A 24,808-nucleotide genomic window follows, 5' to 3' on the forward strand; every position below is an offset into this window, starting at 1 on the left:
CACCATCCCCACGTCACACAGCACTCATAGTACAGCTGTGCAGCAAAACCCACAAGCAATGGGCAAACAGTGAATTTGCAATGGCAAATGGCTTAGAACAAATATCAAATTGTGCCACTTACATGGAGGCATAAGAAAACAAATTGTAATCTGAAAGAAATGCAGAAGTAGATTTTTACCAGAGCTGGCATGAACTTTTTTTTTTCTTGGTTTTGTTTTGTTTTACAGACACACTCTACCAAATACAGGATAATTCAATGGTGCTCTCAGCTTCACCCTGTTTGAAAAGCAGCACAGGGCACTAAGCATCTCATATAGGCATTTTGCAAACATCTCTGCATCCTCCACTTGGCCCAGATCTGTGCTCTGAAATTGGTCTGACTGGTGGTAAAACTACATTTGTTTTATTTTGCCCCTCTGCCCACATTCCTGATATATAGTGAAACAAAGGTCTGAGACAAGGAAGAAGGTTTTAACATGTAAAATCAATCAAATGTGAGTTTTGTAAATTTCCTTTTGTATGCGAGGATTGTGTAAGATAAACTACTGTGGACAACTTCTTTTATCTTAACCAAGTAACTGGCAGGAACCAATAAGAACCAGTACAATGTTAAAATACAAGCTAAGCAAGTAGATAAAAGAGTTCCCCTGGAGGATAGGCAAGTTAAGGGGACCAAGTACTGCAGGAAACCACCAGAGGACCACTGACTCATTTAACAGCGCATGCGTCAGGGACATTTGAGTATGTTAAACATTTCTTGGAAATGTCATGAATATGGTAACAATTGCAATGTGTATGAACGTGTGTACTCTATATAATTCAGATGCTGGTAACATGAGGCATGCATGTTAGGAGATATCCCCCAAGCATCCGGCGCTGTAATAAAGATGTCTGCTTAATAACACTTTGATGTTATTAAGTTTGAATTTCTTAAATTTGAATTTCTTTGAATCAATAGCATCAATGCCAAAATATCTGAACATCACAAAAAAATAGGGCTGGATTAACACCCCATATTTTGTCCACAATTTTTTGTGTTTCAGCTCCAGCCTTTTTCATTAAACTTATTGTGTCAACATCACAACAGATCATCCTGTGAGACAGAACATTAAACCCAAATGGATTTCTGTTGGTGCTACCTAGATTACCTGCCAGAGTGAAAAAAAATCTACCCTGGGAAATACTATTAGCAACACAACACAGATGGACAGAGATGAAGCTGTGGTATCAGCTGTGCATCGCCCTTTGCTGAAACAAACAATCCTCTTTCAATATGCTTCCACATCAGCCTCTGGTTCCCCACTGTCAAAGACCATTAGAGATTTTTTCCCTTAACTTTGGTAAGCAGGGAAACAACTCACGCTCTGCCTGTATTTCTGTATAGGCTGTGGTAGAAGGAATACTTTCCATATACTTTAGGGAGGACAAGATTGACTGCAGATGTCTCACAGTTGTGCATAACACCTTTGTTGCTCCAGGAGCTCATTGTAAAACTGTTGTTTAGATGTACCTGTTGCAATTATATTTAATTTAGAGAATGCTGGGGACATCTCTGTACCTGATGTTTATTTATAAACATCTGTAATGTGGTTTGGTTTGGGTGGTTTGCAATGTGGTTTGCAAACCAAAGGATGAATTCTGAACCTGCAGCTACAACATAGCTCCTCCCATATAAGCCTCCTCAGAATCTCCTTTCCTGCAATGTAATCGTATTTTGTTAATTAATGCCATAGACAGAAATAAGCAGGCCCTTCTGTACAATGACAGTTTTGAGCATCTGGCTGAGGTAGGAATATGATAGATAATTTGAGTTCTATTTTAGAATAAAGCTAGAAAACCAGAGGAAGGTACATTTTTCACAAAACACTCCCAAGTATTGTTGCTACCTCTCCCCTTTTCACCACATACATACACTTACAGGACAGAACATTTCTACAGAACTGAATTTTCTTACACTACAGTCTGATTTCACCAGACTTTCACATAGTAATGACGTATCTGCCTCTCATTAATTACAGAAGTATGCTACACTGAACTCAAGGAAATTATTCTTCAGTCCTGTTTTACGACATTCAGCTTCAGAGGAGTTACTTCTTCTCCAGTGTTCTTCACAACTCCAATCTAGCCCGCAGACAGAAGTAATAGAGTAGACGATACAAGGAAAAAATGTGACACTGTCTATTTTATAAGGAAAACACTTGGTGCACTCATTTACCCCAGAAGATATCTGTGCTGCTCTTTAATTCAGTAAATATTTCTGGGTCTTTCTCACTCTGCTCATGCTTCATGTTTTTCATTGGTATCATCTACCTCGCATTCAGTTATTTTTTTTTCCTGATACCTCCAGTTCTTCTAAGCAGTAACAGTCTCACTAATGAATACATACAATAATATTGGGAATAAATTACTGGAATTAGAACAAAGTCCTACATGGATTACTTGTAGGAAGCCTAATCTGACAATGTTAACTGAGATTATTAACTTTAGGAAATCTTTATGATAGATGAACTCTTTCCCGAAGAGCAACAGCACTTTTAGACCTATATCCATAAGAATGAACTGACAGCTTTTTAAAAGAGGATGTTCAGAGTTGTACATCTACATATGCAATACAGTATCTGAGTGTGCAAGGGACATGTGTTTTTTCAAATTCACCTTGTGTTCAGTTCCTAGAAATTCAGTAGGATCTCAAAGATATTTTCCCTTGTTTTCTCCAATACATAATGAAGTTGAACAAACCCCTCTGGATTTAGATTTATTTGGACATTTGGTATGGCAAAATTTAGTGCTTTTCCCCTTAGCAGTGTAACTGTACATTTATTTTGCCAATCTACTGTGAGCAATCTCTAGGGCACTTAGGCATGGCTTTACGCCAGCCATTCATATCATTCTATCTTTCCAGCTGGCCAGGGGTGATAGGGAATATGATGTACCCAGTCTACTCCATGATATGCAGCCCATTCTTCGATAGTTTTGTTTTTGAAAGAAATTTCATTATCTGACTCTAGCTCAAGTGGCACTCCATGGTGATAGATATGCTTGTTTACTCCTCCTAGGATGCTACTCCTATTTGCTTCTAGTCACTGCGGCAATAGCTGTGTGACTGCAACGCCTGCTGGTCTTGCTGGAACCAAGGGGGGCTACATAACCTCCTGGCCAGTCTTCTCCAAGAAGAATGTCACTTACTCATACTTTGTGAGCATGTCATATTATTCCACAGATCTCACACTGACTAACTACTTGCATTATGGCTTCCCAAGACAAGCCTAATCTCTGTTCTCTGTCCCAGTAAGAAATCCAATACCTTGCAGCATGCCCAGCAGTTTTGTGGGCTTACCTGGCTGCAAATGGTTCTCCATTATGCTCCCATTCCAAATCTATGTATTCAGGTCAGGTCAGCTGGTCAGCCTGCTCATTGAGTTTCTCCTGCTGAATTGCCTTTAAGACAGGTAAAATACTGTCAGGAAATGAAGCATTCTAAAGATGACCACAGAAGAAGCCTATTTCTTTCTTTGTTGGCACTGTCTGGTTTTGGCTCAGTGGATGCAATGTTTATAGTATAAATGAGAACGGGGGTAAATAATGTGTTCACAATAACCACTAGTTATTTGTAGCATTTGCAACTCTGCCATCCTTGCTTTGGCTGTGAAGTGCAATCTGGAAACTGGAATTCTTCTGCAAGATAGAGCCCATTATTTCTAGCAAGAGGAGAAAAGAGTTAACATGTCACTTTAAGTACATGCTGAAGAAGGACTGCTTATGCAAGGTACAGGTCCTTCAATGTATGATGCATCTGGAAGGGTCTTCAAGCCCTCCCAGTGAAATCAGTAGTGTTCTATAAATGGAAAGAAATGTATAGGGTCGAGGACTACTCCATATTCCACCTGCTAAAGATGGCATCAACCCTATTTTTACCTTTTTCAGGAAGTGCAGCAAAGAGTGAGATGCCTTTCACTTCACTTGAGATAAGATGAATCAAGTTCTGGAGGTGCCTGGTTCTTCTCATTGTCTTAAATTACATGTGCAACACCCTGGCTTGTAAGTGTGACATCAGGTGAATATCTCAGTATACCAGGCCAAACACAAATGTAATTTGACACAAAAAGATTAAACTAATCTCAAGAATGAGCAGATAATCCCAGCCTCTAGTTGCTTTCTGTCTCTATTTCTGTTCAGTGTTTTGTCAAAAACTTAGTGTGTTTCCAAGATAAGTAATTTCCTCAACTTCTGTTGACTTCTTTAATGCTTTTTTGTTTCCAGCTGTTTGTACCTGGAAAAGCAGGAGCAGAGTTGGTCAGCCTGTTGCCATGAGCTTATTTACATCATATAATTCATTCTATAACCAAGTAAACTCCAGATTGTAAGCTAGATGACTTGCATGCTTATAGGAGGTTGTGGAAACAATGTGATATCAAACTGATATGTGAATGGACTGACAAAAGTAGCAAGAACGTGATTTAAAGCAACATGGTGAGAGGCAGCACTTAGAAAACATTTTTGCATTTTGACCAATGCTGGTAAATGGGGGGGGGGGAAGGGGAAAGAGGGAGAATAAATATATCTAAAAACATTTTTATATGATCATTGGGTTCATTCCCCAAGTATTTGAGTATTTGTTTCAAACAACTAAATATATGAGTGATTGCAGGCTTGTTGTTTTTTTCTCCACACAAAGTTACAGTTCTGTTTGGGGTTTTCAAAGCTCACGCCTCCTTCTGAAGTTAGATGAAAAAGGAATTATGAGAAAAAACTTATGTTGAATTATATGCCCCATTTGGTCACTCCTGCGAGAAATGTTTCAATGAGTTCAATTTTGACTTGGTAGGATGTAAAATTACAGGGAGAAAGCTCTGCTTGTGTTCTTGAATCTTTCATTCCTTTCATTTGCATTTTACTTTGTCCCTATCTCCAGAATATATGAGCACTTTTCAATGGGGCATTAAGCAAGATGACATTAAGTAAGACAACAACTGTTATGTATGTGCTGTATCTTACTTCCTTTACTACGAAGAAATCAACTTTTCCTGTTGGTGCAAAACAGGCTGTTGTGTCCTACCTGAATTGCTACTTGGTTTTAGCTTCATTCCAATTACAAAGTACCTATTTCAAGGGAAAAGCTCAGAGAAATAAGACTGTATAGGAAATGTGCCCCGGTAAAGTTTATTATGATGTTTAATTCTTATTGGCTTCACATGATAGCCTCAGACAGTTTCCTGGAGAAGATTCACCTTTCAAGGCACATGAACTGCCTTCTACAGAAAGCCCCTGTATTACAGAGAGGGGAAAACCTGTGAAGTTAGTCTTCATGATGAAGTTTTCTAATTGTCATTCATACTGACTTGCTAGCAAGTTAAATGTTTCCAGCCTGCTATTAGAACTAAACTGTGCAGTCCTTCAAACATCTCAGGAAGTTTATTTTATATAAATCGAACAGTGTAAGTCCTGGCAAAATTCAATCCATTAGCAAAGGAGATAGAATTATACAATGTACCATTGAGTTTTCAGAGCCACTGAAAATTTGCAGAGCCAAAATAATTTTCTTTCTAATATCTTTGGCAGTGATTCTTTAAGCGACCTAAACCACTCATTCATGACAAATGGCCCATGGCCAGTGAAGGAGGTGACTTTGCCCTCTAGGCCCCACAATTCTCTAGTACAATTCAAGACATGCTGAAGGTTTCTCTCAGCCCCTCCCTTCAGTTCCTCTGGAAGGATCTGGGTCTCCCCCAGCTCCTGAGCCAAGCCTGCCAGTCGCAGGTAAAGAATATCTGATACGCCAGAGCACCTGAACTCCTGCTCTGCCTGTAGGCATCTGAAGTACACCCCTGGGGTGCTGACTTCAGACGTCACTGAACACTTAATAGCTTTTCTTGACTGTAAATCCATTGCTAGCAATGAGAGTTTATGTATCTGTCACCTGCGTTTAGATACCTTCATCCGTAAGCCAAGTCCCACCCCTACATTGTAAAGAAAAGTTCTTTTAGACTGGCAGCCCACTGACATGAATGCAGCAATACTTCATTCCTCTCACACTGCTGTGAATTTTGGTTGAAATCTGAAGAGTGGTGGCTCATCAGGTTTACCCCCTCACTAGCATTCCTGCTAACACTTTTACCAACATTGACCCATACAACACAGTACCATAGTTCAGTGTCACTGATCAGTTCCTTAAGATGATGACTGCTGACCTCTTCCTATTAACAGTGCGCACAGCCTTTCCTACTATTCACAGGAAAAGAAAAGATTCCTGCCTGGCTAGTTTGCTGAGCCCTTTATACTCTGAAGCATTTGAAGATGTATAGATACAAACATAAATTTTTTTCAGAATAAATTCCCAGACCAACTGTCCAAAATCTTGGGGAAGAGAAACCTTTTTTGTTTGCCCCTAATTATTGGCAGTAATTGTTCTAGTTCCCTCAGGTTACATTACTTTGCTCATTTCCCCTTGGTTAGTTTTCTATCTTTTGGTCTCTGAGGCCAAGCAGCTGTTTAAAACAAGCCAAGCCCCTGATGATACATTAATTTCATTACGAGCCAACATGTTCACAAATAATTACTGAAAACCAGCTAAATATACAACTGCTACTCTTCCCAAGACATTATGCAACTAGTATTATTTTGCAAGGCAGTTAACAAAAAGGAAAGTTTTATTCTTTGTGAAGAAAAGCAGCATTTAAATAACCCAATGAAATACGCTTCTGTTATATAAATGGAAATTTTGTATAGACAGAAATATAAATGGAATTTACATAAATGCCTGCTTTGCAAAGAAGGTTTCTTAAGTATAACAAGTATTTAATAGCACATCAACAAAAGGTGTACTGTGTCCTAAAACCCTGTATTAAAAAAGAAACCTTCTGTGATGAAAATATTTGATTTTTTATGGACTGTAAGGAAAATTTTGTCTGTTAAAAAATTAACACTGTGATGCACTGTTCTCATACATGTACCTTTCTTTTTCCTTGAAACCTAATCTAATAACGACATATCCTGTGAATATTGCTCCAGAATGCATTATCATTACAGTGTTTTGTGAAAACAACTCAACTTGTATTGCAGTTTCAAGTTTTCACTGTAAACCTGTTGAAACAGAGATTCACAGATCAGATCTCCTAAATGCTCAGCCCTCAGAATTAAAGTTGGGTCTTCAAATGAGATCTGTTCTCTGCAATGTTGTTTGAGAATATATACTGCCATAAGCATTTTTTATGGGGGGCAAACAGCCTCTGAATATAAGTTCAGAGTTCAGATTATCAAATTGACTGGGCTTACACAGGGATCAAGGAACACCACATGCCATTTCCTCTAGGCCTGATTCTGAACTGCCATATAGAAATGAGTGCCAAAAAGTAATACATTAGCTCAAACAGAAATTAAGGTGAAACGGTAACATTTTCCATTGTTATCATCAGAGTAGATTGTTACCCTGACAGCAGCAGTAGCACGAAACATCATGTTGTATGCATCCCAATAAACATATCCTTTACTTATTTTTCTCATGTTTCACATGCTAATTTTCTAAACTATCACCTAACTACGCAGGTAAGTATATTCCTTACTAATTACTCTGATTTTGTATCAACTTCTGCTGTCATATTATCTTGTTGTTGGGTTACTATTGGTGGAATTTCACGTTATTTCCTTTTAAGCAAAAGATCACTATAGCCTCGTCTAGCAGATATAGCATATCTCTGACAGCCTTTATAAGAGAGTTGCTGTGGTGTTTCTAAGTATGAATGGAGCTTCTTTGCCAGCAAACCTGAAGTTCAACAGATGCATGTAAAACAAACTATTGTAACCTAAACTTCGCATGCTTGCGCTTCTTTCTATTCAGTACTGCTGGCTACAATTAGGTGATGTGTGTCTCAGGAAAGGGATGTCAATTCATTTCCTACCAGATCCTCTTTTCTATTACTCCATAGATCCTCTTCTAATTTCTTTTACGGAAAAGCGTAACTGCAACTCCCTGAACTGTCCAGGAAAGAGGAGGTCTAAGGAAAGTGTAACACCTTCTGAAATGACTGACTTGCTCCCAGCCCTAATTATTTCTGACTTTCTACCAAGCTCTAGTAAAAACAGTCCTCTGGTATATGTTAAGATCAGCAAGAAGCATAATTTTTCACATGTATTCTGTCTTGTTTTCATACTATCAATTTTGAGTAAATTGGCAAGATTAGAAGTTGTGGAAGATGGCCCAGTTCTGAAAGACACAGCAAAGAAAATGTAAGTATGTTTCTGTATTCCTAGAGAAACAGTAAACCCTCTATCAATCACAGTTGCACAAAGAGAAAAAAACCAAACAGCTCTGCGGAGGAATGTTGGCTGTGCAAATATGTTAGTGCCTTTATGGTTAAATAAAAAACAAATGCCTCCCATAGTACCTTCAAAACATACTTTTGTTGTTAGAGGCAGCATTATTAATAGATGGATCATTCACACAAATGGGGTCAATCTGTTTGACAACAAGATGAGCTTCTTTGAACTTCTTTGCCCACATAATTCATTTTATCCTGAATCACCAGCCTTGAACTTTCAACCACAGCTCTTTGTAATGGTCTTCTATATACACTTTTTACCCAGGAAAAACACATTTAAAAAGCAGTGAGGCATCCCAAATGTCAATGCAATTGAGTTACCAGACAATAAAGAAAAGCAGTTGAAAGGCCAAGGGACTATTTTTTTATTTACACATCCTCCCCTCCCCCCCAATGGTTATTAGAGCTCCCTGGACTGGTTTATGGCTTACTGATTCTTTCTAAGGAAAGCTATTTAATCTTCTGGCCACTAGACCGAACTTCATGACGTACAGAGGATCCTATGCTAACACCAAGACAGATGGCTTTGTTTTGTTTGTCACTCTCTAGAATGGACTGGCTCCAGATGCTGCTTTCCACTGCACCTAGAAGTCCACCTAGGAACCACTTCCCCTTCCAACCTCTGAACTTTGCAGGGCAGTGGAAAAAGCACTAACAGAAAGCAGAAAATCCTCCCCCTCAGTGTTATTGGCACTCAGATTGTTTGGCTACATAAATAACTGATGAAAAACAGCTGCTTTATTCACATTATCTTTTACATTTTTCTTCCTGAAAAGTAATCTCCATTAAAGGAGGACAGTGTATTTATTTGGTTTATAATGAGATATCCTTTTGGGTCATACTATTGCTAAAATTTTCTAATGAAGCAGAAAGAAAAAATCATATTGCAGAGAGCTTAATGCAGCAAAGTGTCTGTTGGTATCAAATGACACACTTTCTCACACTAAACTCTTGCTTCAGTTCTCACTGAACTTTATCAATTTCGAGTCTGAAGTATCCACTTAGCAGACACCTAACAACAGTAACCTTGTAAATGGCCTAGTTCCCTTGAAAATCCTCACCAGTCATGTTCTCAAGCTAAAAACCAACTGGTGACACAGGGCCCTGTGACTATAAAGCACAGGTTATGATACAGTTGCTTGGTAGAAGCATGCTATCTGGATCCGACAGCATCAGGACAGATGCAGCTGTGAGTGAATGAATGCACCTCCAGGGATTAGTCTCTCCCTTTATGTGGGGAAAGTCTACTCAGCATGACCAAGAGGAGACAGAGAGGAACTAAGAGAAAAAGCAGACACTGGTGCACTACCAAAGGATTGTTCTTCTTTTCCAGCAGAAGTACTGCAAGGAGCCCACAAGGGGTCCTGCTGCACACAACTAGTACAAGGAAAGCCACATAAAGTGACAGGGAAAATTCCAGAGAAGAATGGAAGTCTTGGAAAATGAGTGACAGTTTGCCTATTGTCCAAAAAAGTTCTTTTTAGTGCTAGGTCAAGCACCAGTTTCTGCACCTGTCAAAAACAGGCTGTCTAGGCAGGCTGAAAAAACCCGAACCACCAACCCCTGCCAAAACACGTGGAAGTATAAGGGTCTGTCTTGCTCTTTTAGTGATAAGAGTTGTAAACAGGCTTTTGCACTTTATTGCATGCAACTGACTATTCTTTTCATGATAATGCCACAAAGCTGTATCCAAGTAGGAGAAAAGGGAAATATTTGGATAATAGGGACAGGTATTGTTCTTGTGGGTTTAGTCAGACATGTAGACTCTTTTGAACAAGTTGGTTCACATGGGTCCATAAGACCCACAGTTTTTGTCTCTGCACCACAAGAAGAAAGTGCACCACAAAGAAATAAGTAATGTTTGAGCCATTTACACAGGAGACTTCAATGTTACTTTGGTCCTCATTAAGCACTAAGCATGTCAGCACTGAGCTGGGATTTTTCAGTCCTGGCTGAACACTCAACTTGTAGACTTAATGAGTTCTTGTAGCTCCTCATTTCAGAGGGTTTGTGATGTTTCCTTTTAGATTAGCCATAGAAGAGTCATTTTCTCTCTCATTTGCTACAGACAGGTGTGAATGGCTGTTTCCAAGCTAATGGTTCAACAGTCTGACAGTAGCTCAGGATGTTCAAAATTAAAGCTCAGCACAGTGGCTGTACCAAATGACAGAGCAGAGGGTACAGTGCACGATGAGATTTTTATCACTCTAACATCAAACACTGAGTTCATTAATGCCTACATGAGCAGCCTTTGGCTTGCCCGGGGCTAGGGAATTTGCATTCCCCTTTCAAGCACCAGTCACAGGCTCCTGCAGCTGCTACCCAGCTTCTGTGCCAAGGCAGCTGCAGGAGCCTGTAGATTGATCCTTCACATGGGTCTATTCCTTGAGCTTGTCCAGGTCCCTCTGTATGTGCTGCCTCTTCTCGGCAAGAAGCTAACCCACAAGACAATACACAGAGCCCACACTCTGGATGGAGGCTGTGTAATGCTATTTCTCCTTTTATTTACAAAGGCTTTACTCCAACTGCATAAATAACAAATTCGTTTCTAAACCAGGCTAGTAGTCAAACTGTGTTACAGTGGAGGAAGGAAAGAGAGAAGTAATTTTTACAGGTAAGCTCGGTTCAAAGCTCTAGCTTTCCCTAGAACTAAAAATGTAAAAAAATACTAAGGATAGCAAATATTGCATAGAACCATCATAGAATCTTTGGGTTGGAAGAGGCCTTTTAAGGACACCTAGCCCAACCCCCCTGCAATGAGCAGGGACAGCTTCAACTAGATCAGGCTGCTCAGAGCCCCGTCCAACCTGACCTGGAATGTTGCCAGGGATGGGGCATCTACCACCTCACTGTGCAACTTGTTCCAGAGTTTCACCACCCTCATTGTGGAAAATGTCTTCCTTATATCGAGACTAAATCTACCCTCCTTTAGTTTAAAACCATTACCCTTTGTCCTATTGCAACAGGCTCTGCTAAAAAGTCTGTCCCCATCTTTCTTATAGGCCCCCTCTAAGCACTGGAAGGCTGCAGTAAGGTCTCCCCAGAGCCTTCTCTAGGCTAAGCAACCCCAAATCTCAGCCTTTCTTCGTAGGAGAAGTGTTCCATCCCTCTGATCATTTTTGTGGCCCTCCTCTGGACCTGCTCCAACAGGTCCATGTCTTTCCTATGCTGAGGGCTCCAGAGCAGGATGTACTCCAGGACTGTAGGTGGGGTTTCACCAGCGCAGAGAGGCAGAATCAGCTCCCTCCACCTGTTGGCCATGCTTCTTTGGATGCAGCCCAGGATATGGTTGGCTTTCTGCGCTGTGAGCACACATTGATGGCTCATGTCCAGTTTTCCATGAATATGGAAAAAAAATGCCATTGCCAGCTTTTAATCCACCAGTACCCCTAAGTCCTTCTAGGCAAGGCTGCTCTTAGTTCCTTCATCCCCCAGCCTGTACAGATACTGGGGGTTGCCCTGACCCAGGTGCACGACCCTGCACTTGGCCTTCTTGAACCTCATAAGGTTCACGCAGGCCCACTCCTCAAGCTTGTCCAGGTTCCTCTGGATGGCATCCTGTCCCTCAGGCACGTCAACCATACCACTCAGCTTGGTGTCGTCTGCAAACTTGCTGAGGGTGCACTCAATCCCACTGTCTATGTCACTGATGAAGATATTTAAGAGTACTGGTCCCAATATGGACACCTGAGGGACACCACTCGTCACAGATCTCCATCTGGACATTGAGCTGTTGACCACTACCCTCTGGGTGTGACCATCCAACCAATTCTTCATTCACCAAACAGTCTACCCATGAACTCCATATCTCTCCAATTCAGAGAGAAGGATGTTGTGGGGGACCATGTCAAAGGCCTTAACAGAAGTCCAGATAGGCGACATCAGTTGCTCTTCCCTTGTCTCCACTGACGTGGTCACTCCACCATAGAAGGCCGCTAGGTTGGTCAGGCAGGACTTGCCCTTGGTGAAGCCATGCTGGCTGTCTCGAATCACCTCCCTGCCCTCCATGTGCCTTAGCATAGCTTCTAGGAGGATCTGTTCCATGATCTTCCCAGGCATGGATGTGAGGCTGACAGGTGGGTAGTTCCCAGGGTTCTCCTTGCTACCCTTTTTAAAAATGGGTGCAATGTCTCCCTTTTTCCAGTCTCCAGGGTCTTCCCCTGACTGCCATGACTTTTCAAATATCACTGAGAATGGCTTGGCAACTACATCAGCCAATTCCCTCAGGACTCTGGGATGCATTTCATCAGACATGTATATTCAGGTTCCTCAGGTGGTCTCAAACCTGGTCGTTTCTTACAGTGGGAGGGACTTTGCTCCTCCAGTCCCTGTCTTGCAATCCACCCACTCAAGAGATGTTGGAAGAGAGACTGCCAGTGAAGACTGAGGCAAAGAAGTCATTGAGTACCTCAGCCTTCTCCTCATCCGTTGTTACCAGTCTGCCAGTCTTGCTCATCAAGGGGGTTACGCTTTCTTTGACTTTCCTTTTCTGGCTGACATACCTGTAGAAGCCCTGATTATTATTCTTTGTGTCCCTTGCCAAGTTCAGCTCCAGCCTTGCCTTGGCCTTCCTGACCCCATCCCTACACAACCAGGCAGCATCCCTGTAGTCATCGCAGGATAGCTGTTGCTGCTCCCAGTGCCTGTGCATTTCCTTCTTGCCCTTTAGTTGGACCAGCAGGTCTTGACTCAGCTATACTGGCCTCCTGTCTTCCTTTCCTGATTTCTTACACTTGGGGATCAAGACCTCTTGTGCTCTGTGGAAAACATCCTTAAAGACCTGCCAGCTCTGTTCTGTTCCCTTGCCCCTGAGGGCAGTTTTCCAGGGGGTCCTATTGACTAACTCCTTGAAGAGCTGGAAATTTGCTTTCCTAAAATTCAGGGTCCTGACTTTACTTTTCACCTGCCCCATATCCCTCAGGACTGCGAGCTCCACCAGTGCATGGTCACTGCAGCCCAGACTGCCTCCAATCTTGAGGCCACCAATCACAGGTGTTGGTGACCAACAGGTCCAGTATCACACCCCTCTGGTAGGGCTGTCTATTACCTGGCATAGGAAGTTATCCTCCATGCACTCCAGGAGTCTCCTGGATTGCCTACATCACATCATGGAAGCTCATTTATGTGCCTATTATCATATGATTCTACTTCCAGAAGATGTGGAAGAGGAACATATAATTTTCCACTTAATTTTACTTAAACTAAGTCCTGCCTATAAGCCTCAACTATGGGGGAAGGATGTAGAGGGGAACATGGGAAAGACATCAGTTGATGAAAGCTTGGAGTTAAGTCTGCAGAAGCAGTATCCTCCTTTCAAAGAGTTAATCTCTTCCTTCTCCTTCACTTTAACTCAGTGAATGGGAGAGGAGGAGAGGAATCCTCCTCTACCATCAGGGCTCTAGGGCCTGGTGCTGATACTCATGGAATACATAACTCGGTGACTTCCAGCACCTTGTACCAGCAAACAGGATGTAGTTAAGTACAGTATCCCCACTGATGAAGGTTACTTCAACATGTTCTTACAGGATTCAGAAATTACATACTTGCCTAAAAAAAGGCATGGACAGAACATAAAAAGTGGCTTACCTGAAAAGTCAAGAGAAGCAGTGCAACAAATATATACATATTTATTCTTATTTCTTTTCTTTTTTAAATAACAGTGGCAGGATAATTGCAAATACCTTTTTTTGCCAAGTATGTGCTTTTGCTTAATGATTTTGCATTTGGGGTGATACACAACTACAGTTTCTTTTTTTCCATTGGGTTCTTCCTAGGATTAAGAGTGACTAAGTATTCAGAGCTACTACAAACTTATTAGGTGTGTAACACAGTGAACTACTTCACAGTCATAAACATAATCCATAAAGCAAACACAGGGAGACTGTTTTGTTCACAGCTGTAGTTGAGAAGAAGCCTGATCTTTTTTCCTTTTTGGCATCTTGCTATTTCAGTTTAGTGGACTGTGTTCTCCCTTGTTACCCTTTCAAAAAAGCAATTATAAAAATAACTTAATAAAAACATACTTTCATATTTCAATGCAGTTTGTACAGCAGTTTCTCAAAGACTATTCTAGAAAAGTCAAGTCAGCTTATTCAACCTATTATAAGAAGGTCAAGTATGGAAAATTAGAGTAACAAAACAGTATAGTAAAAATAAGAATGTCTGTAGTATGTAGTAGTTAGTTGTAAACAACTGAAAGAAAGAAAAAAACCTCACTAGAAATTATAAAATAGTCCAAGCTACATAGCTACTATATATGTGTAGCAGGCATGTTTTCTATCACAGCCTTGATTTTTATTAAGTTACATTTTTTAAAATAACTTAGAATAATAATGAGTTTGCCTACCAGCAGCCAACCCAAAAACATAATGGAAAAAGAAAAAAAAACAACACAGCCACCATTACAGTGGTGGGGAGAAGCTCTCCCCAGCAGCCAATTTGTTGTGTCCAGTTCTTCTCCTTCTTAGCAACCTTGATCAGGCAAAGTTCCTGGCTATATTCAGCTTATTAGGAATGGAAGTTCTTCAGTGCAGACTTTTGGGTTTCACTGAAAGGAATGGTGACTTTTTTCCCCCTCTGTAATCTACTGCCAACTCTTCAAAGTCCTTGTAGCAGCAATCTGCAGCAAAAGGAAGGGGAAAAATATTCCATCCAGGTGAGAAATGATCCACAGGTGGCATCTTGAGCTCTTTCAAGGATTCTGTCAGCACTGTCCTCAGTCAATACTTGAGCCTGAATCACAGATAAGTGGGCTGTGATTTTCTCTCATCTGTCAGATGTGAGAAGCTGCCTGTTTGTTCTTGAGTTAACTTGTTTCGTCTTTGCTGACACAATATCGCAACTGACTGCACATTTTTCATCACTTTGAATGCCACTTGGTGTACAGAAGAATAAACCAAGCTATGCCCCTTGGTAATCCACATAATGTAGCAATGGCAGAAACAGCAGCCATCTTGCGCACTAGACTCAGCCCAGAAGTGCTGACCTGAAAGGAAGAGGGAAATGTAAATACAGACAATCAATAGCATGATCACTATAATCTTCTCGGACAGCTTCAGAGTGGCTCGGATAAGGAACCTGTGAAACTGAGGTTCATGTTATCACAGATTTTCAAGCTCAGTCTTTTCTGTCCACTTTGCCACCCTGTGTAATGCAGAGTGTCTGTGAACTGATGTAACTCTCCCTTTCTGTCCTCTCCCCAAAATAACTGGGATTAATCAGATGGAATTGTTACATCCCATTTTGATCCCAGGAGAAAACAACACGGACTGAGGAGAATCCTTAGTGTTATGGTGTACGGTTGTCTCTCTGCAGTGGTGCAGAGTGGATCAGAAGAGTTGGGATGTTATATCCATGGTGTTAATGTACCAGCTGCCTGCAACAGTGACAAGAACACCTGACTAATGGTCTGTTCCTTGCGATATCAATAGTTTTAAGACTAAAGTGAAGGTATGGCCTAGGGGTGAAAAAATAAGACTGTTCAAGCACCTGCTTAATTCTGTGTCTCCATCCATGCACCTGGTTAGTTTTCTCTGTTGCCATGAATTCAACATCTAAAAAAAGCTGATTGGCAAAGCATGAGCTAAAACACTTTTCCATAATGGCTCACGTATCCTTCCACAATTAGTAAAATGAAAGAGTTGATGATTATCTTCAACCAGCAGTACAAGAAAAGCCAAAAATAAGATTTTGCTTAAATTTGTTTTTCCCAGCCTGGACTCTAAATTGTTACCTGGTTTCATGAACGCATTTGTCCCAGAGTGATCTTTGTGCAAACCTCATCCCTGTCTGAAAGGCTAGGTGCATAAAGAGATGCAATAGCTGCAGAAATGTCCTCTTGGAAACCAGAGTGCTCTGTATAGTACTTGTGAGGACATAGAGATTTCTTTGAAGGTTATTTTTTCCTACACTGAATAACACAAGAAATTAAGATAGAAAATAACTTATTCTAATTCCCATGCCCTAAGGGAGAGGATGGGACAGGGTTTAAGATAAAGACTGACTGTTCTCTGTTTTCCAAGAGTCCCAGATTAGAGGGGGGATTTACACTGATGCTGTGCCCCATCTGTTGAAACATGTAGCATGCCATTTGATTTTAACTGTTTAAGGTTTTAACAAACCTTAGTGTCTTCCATCTGTCCTTTTCAATGTGATTCTCAGGACTTTCGCTCTCATAGGAAGCCAAGTAAAGTGCTACAATTAGAAGCAAATACATTATGTTAGGCCTATTGGCATTTTAAAATTTGCTCTTCCTGGAAAGTGGACTGAAGTGAAATGAAGCAGGCTTGTATTATCCAACCCTCAGATTAGGGCTCCAGAATCCCCCTAGGAAGTATAGCATTGCTTATAATTACATCCAGACAATACTAACAAACAATGCATGAGAACAAAAACTACCCTGAGGGAGGAAAAAAACAACTAGTGAAAACTCGAAAGCATAAGAGTGGAAGAAAACACTCAAAAGAAAAAAACTGAGCTCAGAGACATGGTGCTTTGTAAGCAAACAGCAAAGTCCCCATTTTCTTTCTCAAGCAGCAACCTTTAGCGTAAAGCATCCTGAAAGTCGATATAAATACACTTCAGATTATATTTATGTGGACCACATACCAAATAATTTTTTTCATTCAATTTCAGAGAAAAAGATAATGTCAATTCTCACACACCACGTGCACATAGAAAGAAAAATCTTATTCTCTCTCACATTTTTAAGGGAGAAGCAATTTTTACTTGCCAGACAGAGATGTCTCAGGACTAAGTCTTCCTTTACTGTGAGGAAGCAACACCTTAACATGCGGAGAGACTAAGCAGTAGCCAGTGACACCAGACCCGCAGGAAGTCCAGAGCTCCTTACCATCATCACTGAAGACTGGGACAGTAAGCAAGTACTGTAGAATTTTCCGATTCCTTTCAAAAGGACATTCCACTTGCTTCCATGTCATAAATTCACTGACTTGTTTTGCCAGTTCCCAAAATTTCTGTCAGCATAGAAAACAGAATAAATGCTATATATTGAACAGTACTATTTACCCTGAACATTTTTTAAACAGAGAGCGAGATCTTGGCTTCAAGTCCAAGGCTTGGAATCTCCCTGGCTAGAATTGAACGTGATCTGACTCAACAACTGAGCTTCTAACTTTTGCATTTCTGTTTCAAACTGGGATGACTTCCCACTCCTCCACCCTGGTAAAATTGTTGTTATTTATGAATATAAATAGTAGATCATGACCTGCACTCAGTTTCTTTTCAAGGAGATGATTACACTCCTTATGCCCAACTTCTCAGTTTGATGATGCCCGTGCTTGTTTGTTTCGCAATAAAATATTTAGTAATTTTCACATCAAAAGTCTCTAGATGTTTAATACTGGCATTTCAAATTCCAGATGTTCCATTTTAGTTAGTTAATCTGAAATGCTCATTTTTCTCGCTGGAAATTTATGCCAAAAAATAAACATTCCTCCTGTAGTTTGTTGATGTCATTAATTGATAAACTCGTTCAATTGAAGTTTAACATGCCTCAAGTGCATGTGGATTCCTTGAGTAAAAGGACGTTCCAGATCATCACATAATCTAGCTTTAGAACCAGGCTAATTCAGGCCAGCAACTACAAGTGAAATGTACTGTAATTTTGCATGAGTGACCCAGGCTTTTTGAAAGCTGAAAGCACCAGAAAACAAATCATTGGGTAATCCACAGTGTCAGATAACAAGCATGACACTGGCGGCAGAAGAACTACTGAAAGATAAGGGACTCAAAACTCCTTCACTGCTGCTCTATCACATGTTTCTTCAGAGGCAATCTATGACTTACTTATAGGAAAATACTGCATATATATCTTGACAAAGGATGAACTCACCATTTACATGTGGAATTCAAAAAGAAGCTCTAAAATACTAAGTATAACAAACCTCTGAGTTGAAATGTTTAGATGAATTTGAGCACTGGGAAAAAGTTCAGATCTTTTTCCACCACTAAAAAATTGTGAATATCGAAAGGGTTTCTATAAACCTTCCACCTTCAATGTAACTGCTTTTTCCTGACTATCTCCCAGCTCCTCTGAGAAGTAACAGATACACTCAAATTCCACTCTAATTTTGCTCTCCCAGAATCCAGTGGAAGCTGAACTGCTTTAGTTTTCTGTTAAAGGGGCTGACCCATATCAATACCCCACTCAGTGCTCTACTTACTTCAAAATTGACATGACCATTTGGAAGACGACTGGCACAACCCTCATTGAGGAAGTAAATATCTTTGATCAAGAGACTGAAGAAAGGTATTACGATCTAAGGAAAGAACAACAATATTCTCAGTCTGGTCCTAAATCAAGACATAATGCTCTATAGAGGAAAACAGAAGGAAATCAGGTGGTACAAAAGGCAAGCAAGGTATCAAAGGACTAAGATCTGCATGATATCTCTCTCACTACGCAGATATTTTGCATTCACTACATTTCAAAATAAATGACATTTCTCTAGAAAGAAAGTCCTCCCTTGAATGGTAAGCTAATCCCTATAGTTTTGTTTCCAGTTTTGTGCCAAACTGCTTCCATTACCTTGAACTCTTTTTCGCATGTAGCTCCCTCAAGGTCACAATTAAAGTACCAAAGGCACTCCATTGCTTGTCAACTGTGGCTATGAGGTGTGTTTAGAACAACAATATGCCTAACTCATTTAATTTCAATGTTATGTTCCTCTTGTTTTCACTTTCTCATTCTTCCTTACAGATTCCAGAACATAAGACCTCAGAGGTGCCTACTTCTTACATGCAATTCCTGCAGGGTATCTTTTAGTACAGTTCTCCCTCTTGACAGGGACTTGCCTGGTAAATGATGGGAGATGCATGTTAAAGCACAGCATGAAAAATTTGAGGCTAGCAGCACAAATGGCTTTCAAACTACAATTCCCTGAGCTCCTGCAAGAAATTGAACCTTGGCACTGACTGGCTCAAAACAAAGCATTTCCTGCCAACTGAAAAAATCAAAGTATTTTTATTTGGAGAACGCTAGAACATTCTTACATTCTTAAAATGACTGTATTTTAATTTGCATCCTACAAAAATTTTCACAGCTGGACATCCTTGTTGCAACTGGGGATAAAACAAATGTAACATCACTTGGAAGGCTTCGCTGCACCATTTCAGTATCTGCAAGTTCTTTCTTTGAAGTCTTAAAACTCACCTTTCCCTGAAAAGAATCATCTTACATTTAATCTTCTGGTACTTTGAATGATATGTGAACAGATCCTTAGGACTCAAAAAACTCCACCCTGTTTTTGTTTACATATGTGTAACAACAATATAGACCAGCAGACTGCACATGGATTTGCTTCATCCTGCCTAGTAGTTTATTCTATAAGCACCAAGATCAGGTGCAGCACGAACTCCTAATATTATAAGCAGTCGATGAATAATTGCTTCTAAGTGGGGAGTGGCTGGGAAGCTAGTTGGCTCCTTTCCACAAGAACTACAACTGAGATTCTGCATTAATGTGTGACCAAATCCAGTTTATTCCTCAAAAACTAATTTATTTTAAAGAGTAAAGAAAGTTGCCATCTCTATTAATGCATAGTTCATAGCCACTTTTGTATGTGGAAGGTGGATTTTAACCCACTGCGTTACACAAACGCCTGATTCATGGCACTATTTCCACTAAAAAACTCCAGAGTATATTTAAAACTCATCTAAAGACTGTACACAGGAAGGGGACTCCACAGAGTCTAGGCAGAAGCTCTGTCTAGATTTGAGTTTTAGAATACCTTTTCTGAGTAAGTTTTACAGCTTCTCCACCCTAAACCATAAACCACTTAAAATTGAGCACAAGTAGCAGCTATAAGAACAAATTACTAGCAACCTCATTTCAATCCTTAACCTTTCCATCTGTATTACTGGTTTGTGGGATAAAGTTCTCTGCCAAAAAAGAAATGAGCTCAGGCTATGTACTTATTTTATTTAAATAATCAAAGCAATTACTTAACTTTTGCAGCTTTCAGTCAGCACCAAATTGAACTGGCAGCCGCAAGTTGATAATTTTCATTGAGCCACCTGGTTTCCTCAAATATTCCATTTACTTTCTGGGTAGCTTACAGGTAGTATTTAGACATTGCCAGTAAAGAAGGATTCAGTTGTGAGGCTTTTTATTCTTTTTAAAAGCCCATCAGGTGTAGAGTTGCTGAGAATCAGACAAAAGCTTACCATGCAACTTAAACACATTTAATTTTTGCCCACTGCCAAGTCATTTGTAAACACACCTTCTCCCTGTTGCTATGAGCTGTCAAGGACCTTTGAGTGGCTCCACGTAGGGCAGTTCGGTAATTATAAAAGTTGCTAGAAGGGTCCATCTGATGCTACAAAGCATGAAAAAATGTAAATAATGAGCCAGTGTCATCACCACACACAATTCTTTTTTGCTTGAGCAACTATTTTAAAAAGCAAAAGGCCTGCTGAATAGCACCACAAATACAGCCTTTTAAAGGACTGCAATATCTCTTTATCTGTTTATTTGATCAGAAAAGAACCTTGCTTTAAAAAATGTTCACTCAGCACAACAAGGGATCCAAAACAAGTCAGAGGCAGGAAAGCAAAGGCAGGCTTCATGCTCAGCTTTAATTCAAAAACCAAAATCATGAAACTGAGACAACAATGGGTCTTCGCACTAATATTCTGCTCTTCCTAGTATGCAAGTTTCTCAGAGCTGGTTCAGTTGCAATGGCGAAGTAAGATCAGACACCTAAAGCTGTTAGTGTCCTCACCTCATTACTCCAAGACTGACTGTTGCACCTCAGTGACTAGGATGACTGCATGGCTCACAAAGCATGTCCTTAACCAGCAAAGTCCAGCCTGCATAACAAGGTCGAATGAAATAGGGCTGTAATCTTAAGAGCAACTTCCTGAGCTGTGCAGCCACCCTTGACACAAGGAAGGCTACTTCCCACCCAAGGGTGGGGGAAGAAAGTGTGAGGTGGCTAGAGCTATCCAGTTTTAATCTGTTGTCATAACACAAGTCAAATCTCCTGGTGATATTAGTAAGCATTTCATGCTTGCGTGAAGTACAAAACATTACATTTTCTTTTTCTTACTAATAAATAACATGAATTAACAGATTGCCATTTACAGCAGGATATTTAACTTGTTGGTAAACAATCTGTTGGATAAATCACAAACTCATACACTGCTGCACCTACATGATCTTTGACAAAGGTCTCTACTACCTGAAGGTAATCGGCAATCAATTAGTTCAAGACAATTTCTCTGAAAGGGCAAGGCAGCCACAGTACAGCTCAACCTGATTTTCAAAGGCAGAACTGCATTAGGTCAATCCACACCATCCCTCTCAAATACATCTCCCTATCAAGAGGTTACCTACATTTTTATTTTTATTTTTTTAATAATTCTTAGGAGGTGGGTTTGGGAATTAAAAAAATCCAAAACACAAAACTTCAATTTTCTTCCTCTGAATCAAAAGAGCACAAGTTGGCTGAACAATTCTTATTACATCTTCTAGAATTTCTATTAAGTGCACAAACACACTAAGTTAAACATGTCATAATGAAGCCAAACTTGCATTTTAGAGCAGTTAAAAGTAAAATGCTGTTAACAGCCCTGTGTTGAAATATTAGCCAAAGTTACCTCAAGAATATCAAATTTGGCTGTCTTCACTTTTGCCCAAGTTTTCTTTAGCCGAGACACAGGACTCATGTTCATGCCAGCTTGATATAAGAGAGAAATTGTTGGAGTATTTTTAAAAAAAATCTTTCAAGTAGCTAAGGCTAGTAAGTATTTCTAAAGCAAAGGAGCTATTAACAATAATAAATATTTTCAACAGAGCTACTCAGAAATCAGACTCATAATTTTCTTGAAATTCCAATGTTAAAAACAACTTTGGAAACAAAATCAACATCTCTTACACAATGAAAGCTCTAAAAAAATGCCATGATATTATTTCATGTGGTTTTGATAAAACATTAATATACAGTAGAAAAGAGCAAAGGAGTTTTCTCAACACCACCTCTTACATATTTCATTGGAAACTACACATTTCTATGAAGTTTTCACATTTAAAATAAAAAAAATATTCCCGATATTTTCCTATCAGATACAAAAGAGGTGGAATTTTTAAATCACTAGGATATTTATAGTGTGATAGAAAATATGGAAGACATCAATCCTCCATATTACAGGAAAAGTTTCTATTCCAATTTAGCACTAAAGTTGGTTTCAAAAAGTGGGGATTTAGATCTCTGAACAGTTGCAATGAAAACTTTGTTTTTCTCTAATTTACACTATTGCAGTAAATAATTTCTTACACACATAACACTACAATAACATTGAAAAATTCTCCACCACTTCCCCTCCCAACTTCACACTGCTGTGCATGCTAAGCAGCAGACTTCCGTATAAAGCTTCCTTTTTCCAGATTCAAACAGGGACAAAATGTCTCAGGACACATACTTACAAATAATAGCCATTAAGGAGTTAAAGTTGCCAATGTTAAAACATTCGCGTGCCACATCAATGAAATATTCTATCACTCTTGCTCTGTGCTTCTTCTTCACAGGCTGCAAAAGATGTCTGGAGTGTTATGCTCAGCAGGAAACAGAACACTGTGACCCAGCCCCAAAAGAAACACCACCCCTGTTAAAAGTCTTTTCCATATGTACCACAACTTCACACTATGCTTTACATGTAGAGGAAGCCACACTATTGTGCTCAAAAGCCCTCAGGACAGCAAAGACAACCCAGACACTGGACAAATAGACAGCAAGGACAACAGGTAAAGAGGGTCTGCTAAGAATCATAGAATCATTTAGGTTTGAAAAGACCTTTAAGATCATTGAGTCCAACCATAAACCTAACACTGCCAAGTCCACCACAAAACCGTGTCCCTAAGCACCACATCTACACATCTTTTAAATAGCTCCAGGGATGGTGACTCAACCACTTCCCTGGGCAGTCTGTTTGGGCAGCTTGGCAACCCTTTCGGTGCAGAAATTTTTCCTAATATCCAATCTAAACCTCCCCTGGTGCAACTTGAGGCCATTTCCTCTTGTCCTATTACTTGTTACTTGGGAGAAGAGACCTACACCCACCTCACTACAACCTCCTTTCAGGCAGTTGTAGAGAACTATAAGGTCACCCCTCAGCCTCCTCTTTTCCCAGCTACATAACCTCAGTTCCCTCTGCTGCTCCTCATAAGACTTGTGCTCCAGACCCTTCCCCAGCTTCATTGCCCTTCTCTGGCCAAGCTCCAGCACCTCAACATCCTTCTTGTAGGGAGGGACCCAAAACTGAATACAGTGTTCGAGATGCGGTCTCACTGCCAAGCACAGGGGAATGGTCACTTCCCTAGTCCTGCTGGCCACACTATTTCTGATACAAGCCAGGATGCTGTTGGCCTTCTTGGCCACCTGGGCACCCTGCCAACTCGTATTGAGCCAGCTGTCGACCAAAACCCCAAGGTCCTTTTCTATGAGGCAGCTCTCCAGCCACTCTTTCCCAAGCCTGCCTGTAGCATTCCACGGGGTTCTTGTGACCCAAGTACAGGACCCTGCACTTTGCCTTGTTGAATCTGATAGAGTTGGCCTTGACCCATCAATCCAGCCTGTCCCGATCCCTCTGAAAAGCCTTCCTACCCTCGAGCAGATCAACATTCCCGCCCAACTTGGTGTTGTCTGCGAACTTACTGAGGGTGCAGTCAATCCCCTCATACAGGTCATTGATAAAGATATTAAACAAGACTGGCCCCAAAACTGAGCCCTGGGGAACACCACTTGTGACTGGCTGCCAACTGGATTTAACTCCATTCACTGCAACTCTTTGGGCCTGGCCATCCAGCCAGTTTTTTACCCAGCAAAGAAAATACCCATCCAAGCCATGAGCAGCCAGTTTCTCCAAGAGTATGCTGTGGGAAACAGTGTCAAAGGCTTTGCTAAAGTCTAGGTAGGCAACATTCACAGCCTTTCCTTCATCCACTAAGCAAGTCACCTTGTCATAGAAGGAGATCAGGTTGGTCAAGCCTTTCATAAACCCCTGCTGACTGGGCCTGATCACCTGGTTGTCCTGTATGTGCCTTGTGAGTGCTCTTAAAATGAACTACTCCATAATCTTGCCTGGTACAGTTCCCCAGATCACCCTTCTGTCCCTTCTTGTAGATGGGAGTCACATTTGCTAACCTCCAGTCAACTGGGACCTCTCTGCTTAGTCACAACTGCTGGTAAGTGATTGAAAGTGACTTGGTGAGCACTTCTGCCAGCTCCCTCAGAGCACCCTTGGGTGGATCCTATCTGGACCCGTAGACTTTTGTGTGTCTAAGTGGTGTAGCAGGTTGCTAACCATTTTCCCTTGGATTATGGGGGCTTCATTCTGCTCCCCATGCCTGTCTTCCAGCTCAGGGGGCTGGGTACCTAGAGAACAACTAGTCTTGCTATTTAAAGACTGAGGCAAAGAAGGCATTAAGTACCTCAGTCTTTTCCTCATCCTTTGGTCATTATGTTTCTGCCTG

The 24,808-nt window shown here is 40.6% G+C and overlaps 1 protein-coding gene across 1 annotated transcript in view; it reads right to left on the bottom strand.

Annotated features, from left to right (window-relative positions):
* Positions 1–24,808, bottom strand: part of RASGEF1B (RasGEF domain family member 1B) — a gene marked incomplete at both ends in the record, with an annotated part of 54,103 nt that overhangs the window by 20,130 nt on the left and 9,165 nt on the right. The window contains 6 exons of the mRNA XM_081999618.1: positions 16,437–16,509; positions 17,168–17,291; positions 18,501–18,596; positions 20,559–20,654; positions 21,937–22,016; positions 22,763–22,865. Of these exons, the coding sequence (XP_081855744.1) occupies positions 16,437–16,509; positions 17,168–17,291; positions 18,501–18,596; positions 20,559–20,654; positions 21,937–22,016; positions 22,763–22,865 (572 nt within the window). The remainder of the gene's footprint in view (positions 1–16,436; positions 16,510–17,167; positions 17,292–18,500; positions 18,597–20,558; positions 20,655–21,936; positions 22,017–22,762; positions 22,866–24,808) is intronic.

The sequence above is a fragment of the Phaethon aethereus genome (assembly GCF_964289735.1).
Source record: "Phaethon aethereus genome assembly, chromosome: 4".
Taxonomy (NCBI): domain Eukaryota; kingdom Metazoa; phylum Chordata; class Aves; order Phaethontiformes; family Phaethontidae; genus Phaethon; species Phaethon aethereus.